Source organism: Poecilia mexicana, unplaced genomic scaffold (genome assembly GCF_051168715.1).
Source record: "Poecilia mexicana isolate PSO_F unplaced genomic scaffold, ASM5116871v1 scaffold_6, whole genome shotgun sequence".
NCBI classification, from domain to species: domain Eukaryota; kingdom Metazoa; phylum Chordata; class Actinopteri; order Cyprinodontiformes; family Poeciliidae; genus Poecilia; species Poecilia mexicana.
In genome coordinates this window covers 20,915,021-20,935,162 of record NW_028263375.1, presented here as the reverse complement: position 1 = coordinate 20,935,162, position 20,142 = coordinate 20,915,021, and the positions used below count along the sequence as shown (strand labels likewise).

Here is a 20,142-nt window from a genome sequence, read left to right as displayed (position 1 = left end):
GAGGAAAATCCTATTTTCCACCAGGCTGGTTACTCACTGACCCGAACAGTGGCAGAGACAGAGCTGGAATTCTGTTTTACAGGACATAACATGGGAACTTCGGGAAGCCATTAGAAGACACCAGAGGGGAGAGCAGACACCATGGGGAATGAATACCCCAGCACGCTAGGATACAGTGACAATCAGTTTTGACCTGTTGCCGAAAATTACAGCTCAGATAAGCATGAATGCAAACGAATATGACGTTTAAAGTCCAAAATAAGAGATGACACGATGCGCTCAAACAGGCTGTATAGTTTTACTCTCCCTTTTACTGTGTTTCACTATTCAAAGTGCTGAGTCATGTGTTGGGAAATGAAAATGAATGTGACAGTCAGGGCCGTGCAGAGACCACTGGGGCAGGTGCTCAAAAAAAAAAAAAAAAAAAGAAAAGAAAAGGGCACAAAAAATGTAATTTAAAGAACCTGTAATTCTTCTGTCACTACAAGTATTTTATTTTAAGTAAAAGTGCATCAACAATGTTTTATTTTGTTTTTTAAATTATGTAAAACGACCTTAACTCAAGCTGTTGTCCTTATATTTTTATCTCAAGACATGCCTCTTTCCTATAAGTTACAAAGTGGCTATATTTTTTATATAGTTTACTTATAAATCATGAGTATATATCATGGGTAATGATGGCTGGGATTTGGCAACAAATTAACAAAGCTGATGTCTTTAAAGCTGTAAAAATGGACAAGGATATGGAGCATGGTTGAAATAAAAAATTTTCTGATGGCAAGATGACTATATCAGAACATCTCAGCGATTCCCTCTCCTGTTTGTTCCTAGTCTATAATGACCTGTATCTATCAAACAAAGCCTAAGAAACAAACTGCAGGAAACCAGCCACATAATCATGTAAAGGCTGTAGATGCATCAGGGTGTTCCAATAAAACAATGTATGATGAGTAATACTTTCTTTTGCACAGTGTGATTTTCCAGGTGCATGTGTGTTTACCCAGGAAACACCAGTGTAATGCATTAGTGTATCTGTATCAGACAGACAGAATGGTGTTACTAAAGTGGTGCTACTCTGGTTGAACCCCATATGCACCATAGTTGCTTTGTATTTCTGTGTCATGTACTGTAATCTTTTCATTGCAATGAATACCTTGAATATAGCAAGAATGACAGCAAAGAAGAAACTCTGATGAAAGAAAAAAAAATGTGGATGATTGAAATTCTGCAGGATTAGTCAGCAGATGACAGGTGTAGTTATTTTTATCTGATGTCTGTGGAATATTATTTGTCCAGAGAAGAAAAGATGAGTGCCACTGTAGACTAATATTGAAAGTAGTAATTAATACTGCTACGTATTAAACAAAAAATATTAATTGGTGTCTGTATTAGCAGTGTTTATTACGGTGGCCGACAGGTGCAAATGCGCAGCAACAGAGAAAAGATGCGAACAAAAAAAAAGACACGCGCACAAATGAAATGCAGCAAACAAAAAGCAAATAAAATGCAGCAAATAAAAAAGAATACACCCACAAATGAAATGCAGCAAACAAAAAGAGAGACGCAAACAAAAAAGAAGACACCCTTAAATGAAACGCAGCAAACAAAAAGAGAGACGCAAACAAAAACGAATACACCCACAGATGAAATGCAGCAAACAAAAAGAGAGACGCAAACAAAAAAGAATACACCCCCAAATGAAATGCAGCAAACAAAAAGAGAGACGCAAACAAAAACGAATACACCCCCAAATGAAATGCAGCAAAGAAAAAAGAGAGACGCAAACAAAAAGTGTTGAAAGTGGAAGTGCTCCAGACCACTAGGGGGAGTCGAAGAAAAATAGTATTCATTTCTATGGGACCAGACGCAAGATTCGGAGAAAGAAATTTGAAAGAAAGTAAAGGTTCGTATTACTATATTTATTTTCAAATACGCCGTCTTTTATAATATTATAGAATAACAGAATAGTTGATGGGTAGCGTGATAGACTTTGTGTCAGTCATAGCATTATGGGCTCGGTCTCGTAGATGCTTGCCCGAATTAGCAAAGCAATTATGCTAATCATACCGCAAGAAAAAATATATAAATTACACACTCATATAATTAAATAGATAGATAGATAGATAGATAGTGAATTCGATTTATCACCTATGTGTCTTTCACAAGAGGGATAGAGATGTTTGTAACTTCTTTTTTTGGTGTATGTACATATCTGGTTTCAACTATACCTATGTGCATACCATTTACCTTTTTAGGTGGCCATGTTTTGCTGTTTCTGTGGACAAAATCTAGGAACAATTCAAGATTTCTGTTTTTCATGTGGGAAGAATGTACAGTTCTTGGCACAAGATCAAGACACTGGTAAGCAGTGATGGCATAGTTACTTTTAAAAATTAACTTTAATCGATAACTTATTACTACTTGAAAAAGTAGATTAGTGATTACTTTTTTTTGGAAATTTACTAAGTTACATTTTTTTATTTTTCTCCACCACTTGTGAAAAGCTTGAGCTTTGCAAATAATTAATTGCAAGTTTAATTATAGTAGTATCAAGTATGTATCTCCGCTTATAAGGTTGAACTGAACGGGAGATTAATGGTTACAACAGCACACACACACACACACACACACACAAAAACCTTAGTATTTTTTGTATGTTTTTGTGATTTCCACTATTGTCTGGAAAAATATAAATAGGATTGTAGAGCCCCCTCCTACCTCGGCCTCTAGGTTCTGCGTTATGGCCCTGTCCGGAGATTTGTGATACTTAAAGATTAAAATTGCGTTTAGTTGGGCAACTTTACGGCCACGTTCATTCATGGCTGTTTTCACGTTTATTGCGCTGTTCATATTAGTCTCGATTTTGCAGTTTTCTGGAGCACAATGCAAAAGTCAAGGTCGCTCACAACAAATATTACCTTGACATTACCAAAGGCACAGCAAGATGGATCATCCGGGAATAGATGTACCTGGAAGTCCTGACTAAAACTACTTGGATGTCAGACAAATTAAGGGGCTTATTATATGTCTCTGCTTATTTCCAAGTCAAAATAAGAACTTCAGGATCAAAATCAAGCCCAAAAACTTAAACCCGTGATTCATGAAATTTGAAAGTGATTTCAGAAAAAAAGAAGCCCAAAGCCGCTTATAATAATCGGACTCTGGGGACAGATAATCAAAATAGTTCCTGTTTTCCCAGCAACAACATGCGCATCTCCCTCCTCCCCGTATTGTTTATGTTTCTGTCCCCGCTGATAACTGTCACATGTAAACGGCGGTCGCTCCCCAAGCCGTACATAGGGATTAAATTAAATTACAAAAGAAAATAGCAACGCACAGTGATTTGGATAAGTAACTTTAATATGGCTACTGGATTTGAATTAGCAATGCGTTTGATTACTCATTACTAAAAAAAGTGGTAATTTGTATTTTACCCATTCAAAATGTTCTCCAGTCTTGGAGTGCTCGTTTCATCTGGACCATCCCACACCTATGTATAACATATAGAAGACAGGTTTTATCTTATCAAAATAAAGTTTAAGTAATTCAATTCAGGAAAAATGTCAAAGATGCAGACTGACCACAGTGTCAGATAGTGGACTATCTTGAGATGGCAACCTTACATGAACCACACTGTCATCATCACTTGAACTCTGTCCACTGTAACCTTTAAAAAGCAATAATTATTTTGACATTTATTTTAATTATTTTTTTATGTAATTCCACAAATTGTTTAGTTGCATAGGAATTCTTCATAAACATGTTAAACAACAAGAACATTTTAGTATAAGTTGTTGTTACGGCCCTGGGCCTTGTAAGCTGGGCTGCAAGTGTCTTGTTGTCCGTCCTTGTGCTCCTCCCCTTTGCAGGTGTCTCAGATCCGGTGATTGGGAGTGCAGAGTACTTTAACCTGGCTGTCTCCGTCTTCTGGGTCGCTTGTCGCCTCAGCGTCCACTCTGCCGCTGGGATGTTTGGTGGCCAGGCCTTAGCTCCCCTCCTGTTGCACTTTTGAGTTTGTCTTTGTTTTGGCACCTCAACACTTCCATATGCACTCATACAACACATCCAAGCATTTGCATTACACCACTGATACTGATATTCACAATCCATTGTTGTTTTTGTTAATAAATATTCATTTGTATGCGCTTTAACCACGGCATGGTCTATTGTTTTTGTTACAACCCTGAGCCAGTCGTAACAGTTGTACAAATAGAAATTTGTACAATTAGCAGCACAGTATATTCGGATTTCTTTATCCATCCACCCATTTTCTTATACCCTTGTCCCAGAGCACCCGGACAGAACCCACCATGCACAGGGAGAACATGCAAACTCCATACAGAAAGACTCCAGGCCAGGAATTGAAACCAAGACCTTCTTGCTGCAAGGCAACAATGCTACCAACTGTGTCACTGTGCAGCAGATTTCTGTACATCTTTTAGAAGTTATTTGAAGACAGTAAGTCTTCTATTACTATGAACCACACAGTTTTGTTGGTTGATATTAACCAAAGGAAAATGGTTACTATCATTTCAACAACCAGTGAAAAGAAATATACTATAAATCTATACTATAAATAATACATTTTCTTTTGCAAGGCTAAATTTTGCAATTAATAAAATGCGCTTGTACATCATTCTTTACAAAAGGGAGGTAGGTTTTGTAAAGAGGAAAATTATTTTTCTTCCTTACAGTACAATTAAAATATACTACATCATAGCTTGAATTAATCTTGTATAGAATTCTGGATATAGGAGGAAATTTTGCCATTTTAACTATAAGACTATAGCAAAATTGATCTTCAAACTATTTGGAATGTAGATCAAAAGCACTTACAGCTGTTTGCAAAGTCCTCAACAGGGCAAATGTAAAGCGTAATTCTTTGGTAAGGCTTTCCAATTGCCTCCTTGTACTTTTGCACTGTGAAAGGAATGTCTGTTCCTGGGATGTTCTTAACCTCCCTTGCATCAGGATACAACAAGACATGGGCACAATCTCTCAGGTCTATATTGAAATCCTTTTGCTTCTTTACAGCGGCAGCAAGCACTTGTTCCGATGCCCACTCAGGGTGAATCTCAACTGGAAGTGACTTCCCTCTCACTGTCTTAAGGGAATCTCCCTGCATCCTCTTAAGCCCAACATTAATCTGGGGAGAAAAAAAATTAAATTAATCAAATTAAATTATTTGATGAAGTATGTAATTTCCAGTTTGTGTTTGCACTAAATTAAAGGCATACCTTCAGTTTATTTCCCTTCTGTGCTTTGTTCTGGTGCTTCTTGGTTAAAAAAATTCTTTCTTTCCCTCTCTTTTATAGCTCTAAAGTTCATGAAACACTCTACACCTGAATTTTGTAATAAAAAAATACACGATTGGCACTTTAGTTATAATTTAAATGCATTAATTATTAATTGCAGGTACGATCAATACTGCAATGATCGTACCTGCATCTGCAGATGGTTTAAAGTGCTAACACTTAAGCATGCTGAAAAAAACCCCCATGCTTCGGTTTACCTGTGCTGGTGCTTGGTTGAACATCGGGAGTTGCAGTGGTAGGGTCCCTCTCATCTTGGGCTTTGTTTGCATGATCTTGGACAAATTTTATGCTTCTGCCACATTGACAACAAAAATCTGCAGAATTTATGGCTGCAGTTCCACAAAATGGACAGTACATCTGAAAGAAAATTTGTTTTTTAACTCTCCAAGGGTAGAATACGTGAGTTTATAGACACTAATAAAATGTACTTTAGCACATTTTATTCCTGTGCTAAAACACATGGATAAAATTACGTGATAACATGGCTCTAACTTTCAGTTGACAGCAATTTGACGTAAAAGGTTTCATTAACTATATAAAGTATTTGATCAATTACAGATTTGATTCATTTATTCAAGCATATTTGTATTGCTAAACGATCTTGCCTCTCTCAATATGGCGAACGCCCTGACGTATGTCTACTACTGAACAACGACGCCATAGAAACAGATTGAAACTATTTGGTCTACCAGCCAATCGGGAAGCAGTTTACTGGACGTACGGCAAAAGCCGTTGCCATTGATACAGACTAAACCAACATCAATTTTAGCTGGCGTGTTTTTTGTACAAATGAAGTTTCTTACACGGTGGTAAGAGTTTGTTGAAGCAATTTCTTTTGTGGGCACACATTTTATTTCATGTGTTAGTATTACGCTAATTTTGTTTTGTTGAAAAATGTTCGAGAAGTTTGTGTATGGTGGTGAACAACTCGATTTAAGTCAACGTTTGTTACAGATAGCACAAGAGGACCACAACAAATAGTTAAAACCATTTTGTCTTTCTGTATATTTTTTGGCAGAACGCTTAACTTTTCTGTTGATAGAAATGCTTAAATTTTGCGGTAGTAGCTTATTTCAATATTAGGTTCTTAGTTACATTAGCACAACAAAGACGTTTTTTTTGTTGCTTAATTCTAAAACATTTACAGCACCTGTGACTCAGCCTATAGTTTGAAGCTATAATTTTTATGAAGAAATGTTGCTTGCAGCCGAAATTAAAAACAATCATTTATATTAATCAGGAGGTGATATGAGATATTACACCACTATACTGCTTAGTGTGTAGCTGATACAGGAAAAATAAGTGCTCGTGTGTCTGGTTATTCGTAAAATTGTACTATCTACACAAGGCAACAAACATACACTTTTCCAGTTCTTAAGAGGTAGTAGGCAAATATTTATATTTTAAAGGTCTGGGGTTGGGAGAGCGGCTAATTATTTTCTGTGCTGCGTTAATCTCTGGAGAGTCTCTGCTGCGGATTAGCTGGAATTCATCTTGCTATGTGTTACAAATTGTTTTGCAAGAATTAAGTAACATACGCCATGTTTTTTTTTTCAGGTGATTGTACTACAGAGTTCATTCAAAATGAAAGCAGTTCAGCTTCAGCAGTTGATCTCTAAGCTTCGCAAACAGAAAGTCCTTGCATAGGACGACAAGCCAAGACGGGTGAGCAGATCCTGCTGTTTCTGTGTGCTTTATTTATCATTAGCAACATCAAAAGTAAAAAAATCAAACAAACAAAAAAAAACTGCAAACATTTGAGATGGGTTTTCCTGATGAGTTCTCATGCTCACTGTAATCAGTGAACTGCATTTTGGATATTGTCCAATGCTTTTAAAGAACCTTCTTCAAATGACCAATTGCCCTAATAATTAGTTTGGCTCCTTATAGGAAACAAAAATCAATCCTTGACTGCCGTGGCAATTTTATGCCTGTGCTTTATCCTGCTTCTTTTATGAATGCTCTCAGATTGATGTGAGATCCATATTCAACTAAACATGTCTCTCTGTATTCAGATTTTCAGGTAGTTAAATGGCTAAAGCTGTTTCAGCATCTGACTCTGGATGTCGTTGGCTGGAACAATTTATGTCCTATTTTACCTTTGCCCTTACGTCACAACTTAATAGCCTTTTGAGATGTTGAGCCTCTAACGAATGCTAAAGAAAACAGTTTATTAAGAACAAGATGGTAAATGAACAACCATCACTGACAATTAAGGGTCCAACCAGATCTGTGGCAATTGCATATTTATGAAATGCCTTACCTCCACTGTTGCAAGGGATGTTATTGGTGTACATAAAAAGTACAATTCAGGAAAATTTGATTACATTTACTTCCCTCCAATGTAGTTTTTTGTATAAAATAATACAGTTAAACTGAATTAACGTACCTTGAAAAGTCTGGTTAAATGCGTTGAGTCATTCACTTTCATGCGTTCACTTCTCCCAAGCAAGCAAGTGGAAAAGAGTGACTTCTTTTAGCAGGAAAAAACCTTCAGCAGAACCCAGCTTTGTATTATTGGTTGTCAGCTGTGAGAAGCTCGGGGTTGAAAGAACTGAAAAAGGACAGAAGAGAAAGAAAACAAAGTTAAGGTAGCAAAGCACCATCAACGTCACCATCTATGAAAGAGACTACAAACTCAGAAGTACCGAACTGAAAGCATTTTGTATATTAATAATATGACTTTTGGGTAGCCCCCTCTGCTAATTTTGTGGAATAAATTAAATTTCCACTCAATCGTATTATTTAACTCCTTTCCTTCCTTCTCTAAAGCAGCTTAATTGCTTCTGAGCAGTGTTTTATGAATCCAAACCTGTCAGCTGTTAAATATTGCATTTATCATAAGACTTCCTGCTACATTATTAATCCAGTTGAAATTCCTTTTTGACCTACCCCTGAAATGGGCTAAGTGCAGTTAGATGTTTCTTTGTCTCTGGTACACTGATAAGGAGGTGCCATCAGATTGTGTAGCTTAGGTTTTAACCACAAAATATGGTTGATTGCTCTCACCGAACTAAGCTTTTTCATTACTGGTGTTTGATCTGACAATAAAGAGACAGCCAGTGCAGACTGGATAATAGACCCTGTTGCGTGATTGCAGATGACTCCATCAGTTTTTAAGCAAGAAATGATGCAGTCCTCAGAGGAGCGCCTGAATAACATCACAGAGGTCCATCTGCCCCTCAGGCTCGAGACTCCACCACTCATTGCATGGTAGATGTCAGCAAATGTTGTCATTCCTCCAGACCTTTTTAGTAATAATATACGAGATTAATAGGTTGTAATGGTTTGAGATGACACATGAACCGTTGGTCCCAAGATTGGATTTATAAAAAGCTTACATTTTGTGATATTAAAACATTATAAATGACAATCCTAACAATGAAATACTTAAAAACATATTGTATAAAAGGTTTCTCATTATTCTTTTAGTAAATAGAGTCCATCAGTGTGCAAATTAGTCTTTGTACAATTACAGCTGTTCCTTGAGAACCTCTGAAGTTTGTCAGATGAGATGCAACCTAACTGACTTGTGAGCGAGGAAAGCATTAAAAGAAGAAGCAGCCAAGAGGCTGCAGAGTTTTAGAACTAGTATGGGAGAATCTGTTGACGGGATAGCTTAGTCTTGCAGACAATAAATCTACTGTTGGTGGAAGAGTGGCCATGAAAGCCATGAAAATCCAATTTCTAAGTTACCAACAAGCCATGTTGATAACACAGCACACAAGTGGACAAAGTGATCTGGTCTTATGAAGCAAAATATGGTTTTGGCTTAATTGGAAAATTAAATATCTGACAAACGAGTAACAATGCACATTGGCCTGAATACACCATACCCACAGTGAGGAGCAGTTCTTTGGACTACACTTCACTGTGGGTTTGGTGTGAATATACTTTTATCTTCGCAGAAACTGGGAAATTACAGAGTCAGCAAAAGACTTAAGATCGGGCCTGCTGTTTACCTTCCAGCCGGAAAACGACTTTAAACATACAGCTAGAACAACAGTAAAATTGTTTAGATCAATTCATATTCATGTGTTAGAATAGTCAAATCCAAACTCTTACCCACATGGAATTAATCTTTTGCAGGACATGAAAATTGATGTTTGCAGAATGCTCTCTATCCAGTCAAAAAAAGAAACAAATTCTCAGCTACAAAAAATAATCTGCAGGAAAATAAGTTTCTCTTGTAGTAAGCAAAGCTGGTAGAGACAGACAAATACTGACTCAAGAAGATTGAATACAACTACACGGCAGACTTTTTATCTTGTGAGAAATCTGAAAATTTGTCTTTTTTTCCAGGAAGAAAATTACTGGAAGACATAACTTTTAAACTTCTGTTCAAAGTTATGCCCTACTTTGTGTCGGTCTATCATATAAAATACCAATAATATATGATGCACTTTATGTACCAAATTAGCTTCAATCAGTCAGCAGCTGCAACTTGACCAGCGTATTTTGCTGTCAAAAGTTCATTCAAGGTATTTAAAATTAATAAACACCTCCTCAGCAAATTAAAAAATTTGCATCTCACCTTGTATGCTTTTCTGTTGACTTGTTAAATATGCAAATCTGAAAGTGACAAATCTCCAATATGGGCCACTTATCCTGCAGGGATAAATGAAAGTCCTGCTGAGTATACACCAAATAGGTCAGAACAGAAGTAATTTAGATTAACTGTAATAAGCTATGTTGTTCTATATATAGCTCGTAAGATTTAGAGACGTTTAAAACAGGCAATGCTATTTTTAGATTTTTTCCGCTTAATGTCTGAATCCTGGGAACTGCTTTTCTGCTATCTTTACCTCTTAAAACACAGGTAAAACCATTTCAGATCCTCTTTCTACTGTCTGCATACATGTCATTCAGTCTTGAGAACTCTGGAATACTAAAAGTTTCTTGTAGTATTTTCCAGGTGCAGATAAGCAAGGAACAGATAAATTACACAATGATAAAACACATCTGTTTTGCCAGACTCTATCCAGTATTCTGTATTGTAAAACTTGATTAACTGTGAAGTATAATAATTTTTTTTGTTATCCATCTCATGCCTTAAGGCAAGCTTCATTACCTAAATCAAACAAAATAGGTGTTGGTCAGTTGCTGTTTTCTTCGTTCTTGATAATGCTGTTTCTTCACTAATGTTTTCTAATAAACCTTTTAGGCCTTACCTGAACAGCTGTATTTACACTGAGATTAAATAAAAGACCTGTGGACTCTAAATATTAATTACTTTGTTGCATAGTACTTAAATAGAGGTATCAATCTACAAACTACTAAATGCATACCACCTTTCGGTTTCCAAGTTTTTAAAGAAAATGTGGAAACCATTATTTTCCTTTTTCTTCACAAATGAGTGCCATCATATGTTGACCTGTCACATAAAATCCTAAAGCTTAAAGCTTGTGGGTGTACTGTTTCAAAATGTGGAATGGTTTAAGGTGTATGAATTATTTTGCAAGACGCTGCTTCAGAAGGAGTTCTTTAGAAATATACATGCATGTGTGTTTTTTCAGCTGTCCCCAGTAAAACCGGACCGTCCGATTTTCCAGCCTTACCCATCAGAGCTGGTCTTCCAGAACTTTATTCCCTTACAAACCTACAGTTTGCCTCTGCTGCTTCTCAACAATGACCAGGTTTGTTCAAATGAAAATTTGAATCTTTCAAATACATCTGATTAAAAACAATATATGACTTCATGAGTCTTTCAATCATAACATATTTGGGGATTAATGGACAAAACTTGGCTTGTCCAAGCAAAAATAAACATGTTGCGTCTTATTATAGCAGTGTTGTGTGCAAGTAATGGCAAATAATTGCAAAAGGTCATGGATTGAAACAGACATGTACAAGCAGGAGTCAATTTTAGTACTCTGAATTCTACTTTGTTTCAGCTGTTTCAGCAATTGTTGTTTTGTTTAAGGTTTCACACCCTGTGAAGTTGGACCAGGATATTTCAGAACAGTTTTACATGGTGGGTCCAGAGACTGGAAGAAGCAAAATAGCACCAGGAATGACTGCCAGTTTTATGGTATTCTTCACCCCACAGGAGAGCAAGGTGCTGTTCCTAATAATATTCATTACAAAATTTATCAAGCAGAAAGTCTTAGGTAGATAAAATATTGTGCTTCTGGGAGGATGTATTTGAATTTAGAAAACATTTTCTTAGAGAGTTACAGGGTAGCTGTTTGAGGAGACTTGCTGTCAAGTGTAGAAATCTAATTTCACTGTCATTGTTATGATTTTCTTTAACAGTTATCAGAATGATCTTTTTATGTGATGATGATGTCCTGACTTTGAGTTTAGTGATAAGACTTAGGAATCGCATCTCTTTATCTGTGGTGCTTGTGACTTCCTTGTAAGCTCAATTTTATCTTTATAGCAAAGGCTGTTTCACGTTTGACTGAGGAGTACACTGTTATTAATACCATATGTATGTTATTAAAAACTGTAATTCAATCCAGTTGGATTGTTGAGATTTGGTGTTCAGTTATGTCTAGTTTTATCTATATATTAAAAAAAATCTTTAAGTGGGTTATGACTGATGTAAGAGTTTTTTTTATTTGAGTAAAATGTATATATAAACTAGTTGTGTCTATATATTTTGCGAGGAAAAAAACTCAGTTATTCATTGGTTTGTCTTTTTAACTTTTGTGTCTGTTCCTTCTCTCAATTTAGGATTACAGCCACAGACTGATTTGTGTTTCTCCAAGAGAATGTTTTGAGATTCCAATTTGTGCCATTGGCCCCCGCGCCATACTTGACTTTAAAGATGAGATTCATTTACCTACTTGTCTAGTGAAAGCATCCACAGAGAAAACTCACTTTGTTTGCAACATAGGCAACTGTAAGGCCAATTTCAAGTTGCACACAAAAAGGTTAGAACTAGTACATGTCATGAGTTCAAATGAGATATTTCTCATACATTTTATATTCAAAACAGATGTGAATACGACTGTTCAAAATGAAACAAAAAAAAAAGCAATTTTGTTTAGAAAATCTCCAGGAGCTATAGTGTCTGGAAACATTGTATAAGATTTTAATAATCACAGATTTATGTCTCAATTGTTCATGGCCGATTTTGTTGTGAACAGTCCTTTCTCAGTGACACCCTCTACTGATATTCTCGATGTTGGGGAAGCCATCCAGGTGACTGTGATTTTCCAGCCCATGAAAGTTGGACAGTTCCAGGAAGACCTCATCCTGCAGTACGACACTGGTGAGACTCATTTAAGCTTATCGTCAAAATGTCCATTGTCTCCAGATACTTTCCTTTAACTATCCTTTTGAAGTTAACATTGGTAATTTTGAAAATATTCCAAATTGCAATTCAGTGGGAATTATAGAAATTAAAGGGCATTAACTAGAAACAAACAACTATATGCAAGCACAAATATAACAGTTTTTTATAGACATATATCTAAGTGAAGCTAAACTTTAATACCTTATATCAAAAATACTTATATTTATGTTGCTATATCTACAAAACCTACTTTACTGTATGCAGACCACAGGCTCAATTAAGTGTGCTCACTTCTCCTGAGCTCTAAAAGTCAACTGCACATTTTATGATATTACTGCATGTGGGGGTATGACCTCTTCTGCACCTTCCTCATCAAGTTCACTTGCATGAAATCTTATTTAGTCAAGATTATGCTAAAATATATTTTCTTCATATTTAAAATCCCTGTTAAGGGCTAGTCTTTTAATATTTTATATTTCCATGTTTCTTTCTTCCTATTTGTATAAAGTCCAATAAATACTGGTTAATTCCGGTGAAATGCTTCCAATGTTGAATTTTGCAACACGAACGAAAACAAACTTTAGTTTTGAGGACATGATAGTGATTTCATTGTTACTGTCCTTATTGGTGTTATTTAATCTAAAACAATATCCTTACACACTATAAGAGGTGACCTAAATGAGAGGCAGCACACTTTCAGAGATTTATATACATTTATTTGACAGACTGTGAAACTTATATCTATATTCTTGTTAAACCTGCTGTCATTTAACATGAATATTAACTCATAGAGGACTCTTCTATAATTTCGTAACATTAAATATGGCCAATAAATATAATCTATTTTAATATTAACAGTTCCAAATTCTATGTATAAGTGGTCTGAAGACACAAATTGAGACTAGAAATATAGTTTGAAGCTTGCATAAAATAGAACTGGAAAGGAAAAAATATATTTGCTGTAGTCATGGAGATAAACACCTTAATAAGATTCTGAGACTAGAATTGACCCGAAAGCAAAACAGAGTTACTGCACACCATCAACACACAAACACCCAAACACAGATTCACAATAAGAGAAGTGGCAATAATGTCTTTACTGCATGTCAGATTTGTTAGATGGGCTTTTGGTTTTATTTCCTGTTTTTATGTCACACTATCTTCACAGCCTTGCAAATACATTCCCTAAGGTTATTAACTCAACGTGCATATGTTCAGCTAATAGCCATGAGTACAAAATTTATTGTTTTGTCTGCATTACTGGCATGATTCTTGGTTACTGTTCTATCATCATGGCTCTTTTAAAACACCTCCTGATGGACCGTGTTGAAATCTGAAGTCATCATAGAAAGCATCAGAGCTGCTAAAACACCAAAATCACATAAGGATAGTTTCTGTATCAATATGTTATGTTTGTACTCCACCAGTACAGATTGTACTTTGCAATAAAATCAACAAATTTATTATGAGATAAAAGCATTGATTGAATTTTTAATCAATGCTTCAATCAACAATCATTACATGCAAGTCAAGTTTATTTGCCTAGCTGTCTTTCAGCAACAGAACCCAGAGTCTGAGCTCCATAAGAAGTAGTCCTGTTTTTGGAAAAGGGTCATGGCTGGACTGTAGAAATGAAGGAAATATAAATGGAAGTTATTTCAAAGACCTTGTGACATAGAAAGATGTAAACATGTGTATGTTTGTGTGAAGTATTTTGTCTAGTGTGTGTTGCCCTGTCGGAGAGTGACAACCTGCCTGCTCTCACCTGGTTGAGCAGGTGAGTGGATGGATGGATGGATGGATATTGAGTGAAAGACCTTTGACCTCTCTGCCATGCAGTGTACAAGCTTGGTTTAAGAGTTTTGCACAAATTTTTGTCTGCAATCAGATTTTTTTTTTTTACTAAGGAACAGCAACCATTCATCTGCTAGCTAAATGCTGGGGTCTAAAAATAGTGACTTCAAAACATAAACAGATTAGGGACTGGGATAAATAAGCTCTAGTTCTGACCCAGGCTGGTCACATAAGTGTCTTTGAAAGCTATTTTCAGACTTACTGAATCCTGTGATGTTTTTCACATGCCAAAAAGAAAAAAAATAGTTTAATCGTGTTAGCTATGCATCATCAAGGTAGACATATTTCTCCTTTTAATAACCGTGTGTGTGTGTGAAATACTGCTAATCCTTTTTCTTTTTTAATTTATGGGGAATAGATTCTTTGTCTAGCTTTTACCTTTCCATATTTTAAGTTTGATAACATTTCCTTACAGTAGAGTATGAATAGAAATAATATCATTTCAAATTTGAAGTTGTTGAAGCTGAAAACATGCAAACTAGTTTCCAAATTGAAGCATGGTCAGTACAAAATGTACAAAGTGGTGAAATGACCAACACCTGAACAAAGCAAAAAAATAGATTGCACAGTTCATCTGTGTGTGTTAGTGTGTCGCTTTGCATGCACACTGGGACACGCGGCATCATATCTGCTGCTTTCTGTTCAAAGCCAGTGCAGGTTTAAAAATGTTACAGCTTGCTTTGCTGTCTGTGCGATGTTTTAAAATCTTTGTTGTGTCTTGAAAACATCAGACTTTGTTGCTGCCACTAATTTTAAGCACAAGATGGACAGCGCTTAGGGATTGCTGAAGCATTTACTTTGACAGGTCTGCAGCACTGATGGGACTCTGATGGTTGTTTGCAAGCACACCAAACAATTTAAGAAAAGGCAGCGTACACAAACAAAACATACAAGCATTCAGACTCAAGCATGTGTGGATAGTTGTACTCTCCCACAAACCTCCTGCGGCATCTGCAGTAATCAATGTATTGAGGGAGCTGATGAGCCCTGCTGCTGGGTTCTCAAAGAAATTATGAGAAAAGAAAGCCAGCAGGAGGAGAATCGGGTAAGAGACGTCTGTGATGGAAGCTGGGCAATAAGCTGTAGCTCTCCCTGCCTGTCAGCTCCTGTCATAACATCACAGTCCTAAGAGATAATTGCTTTTCTCTCTGTATCCCACAATTCTTGTTTCTCTTCCTCTCATTTCCTTCCATCATTCATCGTCCACCTCATATGTTTTTTGTTTTTTTGCCTCTAGTCAATTGATGATATCTCAACAATTTACAGACATTCCTGTAGAAATAAACCAGCCTTTCTGTGGCTCTATGCCATGCTTTATATATATATTCTCTTGCACATGATAAAAATGTCTGTGGTAATTAGAAGCAAACTTGAGCACTCTTTAAATCTCACTATGCATTTACTTTTAATTACAAGTAGATTTTACTAATCTACATTTAACTAAATCAAATATTCTTTATCTAGCAAAAACTATTCACTGTTTGCTTTCTAAGTATTTTATTTCATTTCATTTCAGAGCATCTCCACAAGTCAGTAATAGAAACTTTTTTCAGATTCTAGTCGTGTAATATTCTGACGTTAAATGTATTTTAAACTGGATTGTCTTAGGCCTTGCAAATCCCATTCCATTCTTTCTCTACTGAGCTGAGCAGACACTTATCTAGCAACCTTAGATGTGCTTCTGAAGTTACTCACATCAAAGAGGTTTTATCTGTTAAAAAACTAGATAGTGTGTTACAGTGAGAAAAGTCACCATTACTGAGCTGCTTGAAAAAATGTTAAACATTTTTGATCTTATTACAAACCATAAAAGCTAAAGGCCACAGCCAAATGTGTTCAGTCAGAATTTTGCTTTTGTCATTACCAGAATAACAGTGTAACTCTGCATGCATTCATATGTACCTGCAATAGAATATTTTAATTATAGTGGAAATTTGAACAAGAGACGTTCACCAAACAAGGACTAAAAGAAAATTATTTCGCCTTCATGCGTAAATTGCATTGTCTCTGATTTGAATGTAAACAAAGAGTTACTAAATTTACATGACTCCTTGTTCTTGGTGGCTTTATACAAAACCTGATTTTGCATCTTTTTTTTCCTGGTTGTTGCTTTAATCAAGGACAAACTCAATGTCTAGTTCTGCTTCAGTTTTAATTATTTTTTTTTTACAATTGTCTCACATTGTCTTCAAGCACCTTCTTATACGCCTGAAACAGACAATTTTATTTATGTATGACTTAAAATTGTGGTCTTTGTTGAGCTTGCTATTATTTATTCAGAATATTTCCTTTAATTAAATTTGTTTTGTAAAGTGAAAATGGTAAAAATCACTCCACCTCACCCTCTCTTATCAAGCTAATGAAACAATTAAAGCACTGGTTTTACGACTTTTAACAGGATTGCTTGTTTTCTACATCTTTCTCTCAGGTGAAGATGTCCACATCAGTTTGTTTGGGACTTCGGAGGAACTGAACATCTGTCTTCAACCTGAAATCTGAAGAAGACTTATATCTCCCTGACCAGTTCTCAGACAGTTTCACTCACCAACTGCAGTGACATTCCTCTTAAGTACCATTGGACAGTGTCGCCAAGTCAGGCAGAAGATGACCTGTCCTTTTTCAGGTTTGGATTAGAAAAAGCTTAAAATGCACACAGTCGAGAATTCTTACTGCATTCGCTTTCTGTCCGTCAGCAGCTTTTTGCTCTTCTCATGAGCCAGTTTTTCCACTTTGGCCCACCTTACTTACACTTTGTATTCCTTTTCACCTTCTGCCCACTCTCCAGGGAGAACTCTGTGCTTCAGCAGAAGGAGGAGAAAAGGGAGGAAAATATGTGTCGACCTAGTCGGTGTGAGTCTGACCCCACAGCGATCCATCACCCCCTGCTGCTGTCCCAAAGCCTGCAGGAGAGCAAAAGCCAAGCTGCAGAGGACTGCCCTCCTACACTTTCACTCAGCGGCATAACATTGGAGCTGGTGGTGTGTTTGGATTTTCACTTCTTCACTGTACTATCCTTTCATTCTTTTTTTTATTAAACCACTAATTTGTTTCACCTTACACCTTACGTTATTGTTACCATAAGCTTTACAGTTGACACAGTGCAGTTAGAAAAGTACCATTCTCCATACAGCTGCCAAACCAATTTGTCTGTAGGACTGCCAGTGATAGAGGAATGATTTGCCACTCCTGGGAACATTTCTCTAGTTCTTTAGGGTGCAGCAGTGACTTGTCCAGCACTGTTGAATGTCATGTTTAGCATTATTGCACATGGGGATGTTAGACTTGGATAAATCAGCTCAGTCATGGAAACCCATTCCCATGAAGCTCTTCACACTGTCCTTGAGCTAATCTGAAGGCCTGTGAACTTTGTAGTTACTGATTCTGCAAAAAGTTGGCCAACCCTGTATATTTTGTGCATGAGCATCAGGCAACGCCAGATTGTGATTTTATTTGACCTACAGCTTTATAGCATAGTTGAGGTGCATGTGTGTGTGTGGTGGGGGTGAATGGGGTGGGAGCAGAGTCAAGGAGTGTGTGTGTTTATGTATTTCAAGCATGTTTGAGAAACAGTGGACAGAATGCCTGGGAAAGATTGGTGAAAAAGGAGTGAACTATGTAGTTTAGTCAATACACAAATTTTAATAAGATATGTGGGGATAGTAGTAGGGAACACAAACACTTTTTTAAAACTCCTAACATACACACACGTATACAAACACAGTTCTTGGTGTGTCAAGTTCACGACCAGTATTAGGCATCGCTATTTTCTGTTTTGCATCTGCATTATGATTTCACTAAATTAATGATCATTTTTGCTTCAGATGGGAGAGCTCTGGCCTAACACTACAGCAAACTTTCTCATCGTCTTCAAGCCAGAGGAGGCAAAAGTTTACCAACACACCGTTTATTGTAATGTCACAGGTTAGTAGATACGACTTAAGCTTTTTGCCAGTTTTGGAATGGAATAATGAAATTGCACTATACCTACTTACATGTAGTGTTTTAAATGTTCATATTTCTGTTTTTTTTATGTTAGCAGTATGTATGTATGTCCAAGGATTTATGTAACAAACACGTGGCAGAAGTTTTGATCAGAAATTATTCTGAAATTTGTCTAGAAAGTTGAATGTAGGGATGACGTCACATCTCACTTACTATGATATCTGAAGACAGAAAACAGTGAGATTTGCTAGTTTGTTTTTGTTTAAGCAATATGAAATGTAGAAATAGTTGGCATAAATTCAAACTGAATATTTAGAAATATGGTGAAAGGATCAAGAACTCTGGAAATTAATTTTTTTGTAAAACATATTTTGAGTACTTGGTCATAAATGTTGATAGAATCTCTTAAAAAGTTAATTCTACTCTGTAAATTTAAATATATGGAATTTGTAAATACAATTTCTTTCATGATGAAAGCCATCATAAACTAGTAACAAATCTTTTGGTTTGGTAGTTCTTCACCACCTTGAAGCTGGCTGTTTTTACAAGTGAGGCTCAGCGCACATCCCTCTTGCTCTGTAAATTGATAGCTTTGGTTTTCTCATAAAAGATTCCCCTTTCCCCCCTGGGAGTCTGTACTACAAAGGTTAGACAAACAAAAATGAGTCTCGGTAGCAAACTACAGGTTTGGCTGTAAACAGAGTGTCCTTCACGTTTCCTTCCCTCTCCCAGTCAGCAGAACACAATTCACTCATTTGTGCATATGTTTTATTGAGTGAAGGAGTTATTCGTGCTTGTTCTTGTTATTCATATTATTTTACTTCATGGGGCAACAATACTACTTCTGCTGTATTTCATACAGTAATGTTAAATCTGTCCAACATGAAAACAAGGAAAACCAGCTTCATTCCCTGAGCAGCAACTTAAGTGCAATTTGTTGAACAATTATATCATCTTAGTGGCACTGAAAGGCAGTTGACAACTTTGCATGTGGCCATCTTTTGTCTCCTTTGAGCCGGATTCCAAATTTCCATAAATTTCCATGGCAAGTGAGGATCTGACCAACTAATATGACATTTGTTCTGTAAAGCTTTGTGACCTAGAAAATAATGAAGCAAAACAAGCATCTATACGCATAGACTAAAGCCCATCACTGACACCAATGTATTCTGTCTTGTTTCGAAACCTGATATTTGAGAACTAACACCAGATTCTCTGTGAGGTAAAGGTCTGGATAGTTTCACAAGCATAGACACACATATCATCAACGGACTACTTGAATACTTGTTAGCTTGTCCTTGGTGTCTCATTACTGTCTTCGTCCCCTTTCTTGTCACAAGAGTGGTCTCCATATGTTGGCTCATCATTTTGCACGTAGGACACACTTACACTTTTTTGTTGTTGACGATGTTATTCTAGCCCTTAGCCAGGCCTGGTGCTTGCTAGGCAGTGTTGAGTGTTTTGCAGCTTTCTTCACCACAACTGAATCTCTACACATGAAGTTCTTGATTGTCTAGACAATTATTTATTCAGCCGCAATATTCTAAGCTTCAGTTTCCTGCTTGTGAGGCCATTTTTATGCAAAGTAATGATGTCTTCACACTTTCTTTGGAGATAACCATTGCTAACACAATTAGACGGTGAATAAAATTACATCTGGCCCCTTTTCTGTAGCAGTCTGTCTGCTGATTATAATGATTTCTGCTGGGCTCGTTTAGAGCTACATCTATGTTAATGATATAAAAAAATAATAAAATTACCTGATCGCCTTGGGAAAAAACACAATGA

At 36.5% G+C, this 20,142-nt stretch overlaps 1 protein-coding gene and 1 long non-coding RNA gene across 2 annotated transcripts in view; both read left to right on the top strand.

Moving 5' to 3' along the window:
- Nucleotides 1-58: 58 nt before the first annotated feature.
- Nucleotides 59-4,147, top strand: LOC148158699 (uncharacterized). Its single transcript, XR_015763064.1, has 3 exons — nucleotides 59-1,903; nucleotides 2,256-2,361; nucleotides 3,870-4,147. It is a non-coding gene; the product is annotated as an uncharacterized LOC148158699 (long non-coding RNA).
- Nucleotides 4,148-6,899: 2,752 nt separating this feature from the next.
- Nucleotides 6,900-20,142, top strand: part of hydin (HYDIN axonemal central pair apparatus protein) — a 39,142-nt gene continuing 25,899 nt past the window's right edge. The window contains 10 exon segments of the mRNA XM_088006735.1: nucleotides 6,900-6,980; nucleotides 8,416-8,544; nucleotides 10,832-10,951; nucleotides 11,239-11,373; nucleotides 11,994-12,193; nucleotides 12,410-12,534; nucleotides 16,841-16,903; nucleotides 16,906-17,023; nucleotides 17,198-17,390; nucleotides 18,234-18,333. Coding sequence (XP_087862861.1) covers nucleotides 6,900-6,980; nucleotides 8,416-8,544; nucleotides 10,832-10,951; nucleotides 11,239-11,373; nucleotides 11,994-12,193; nucleotides 12,410-12,534; nucleotides 16,841-16,903; nucleotides 16,906-17,023; nucleotides 17,198-17,390; nucleotides 18,234-18,333 — 1,264 coding nt within the window.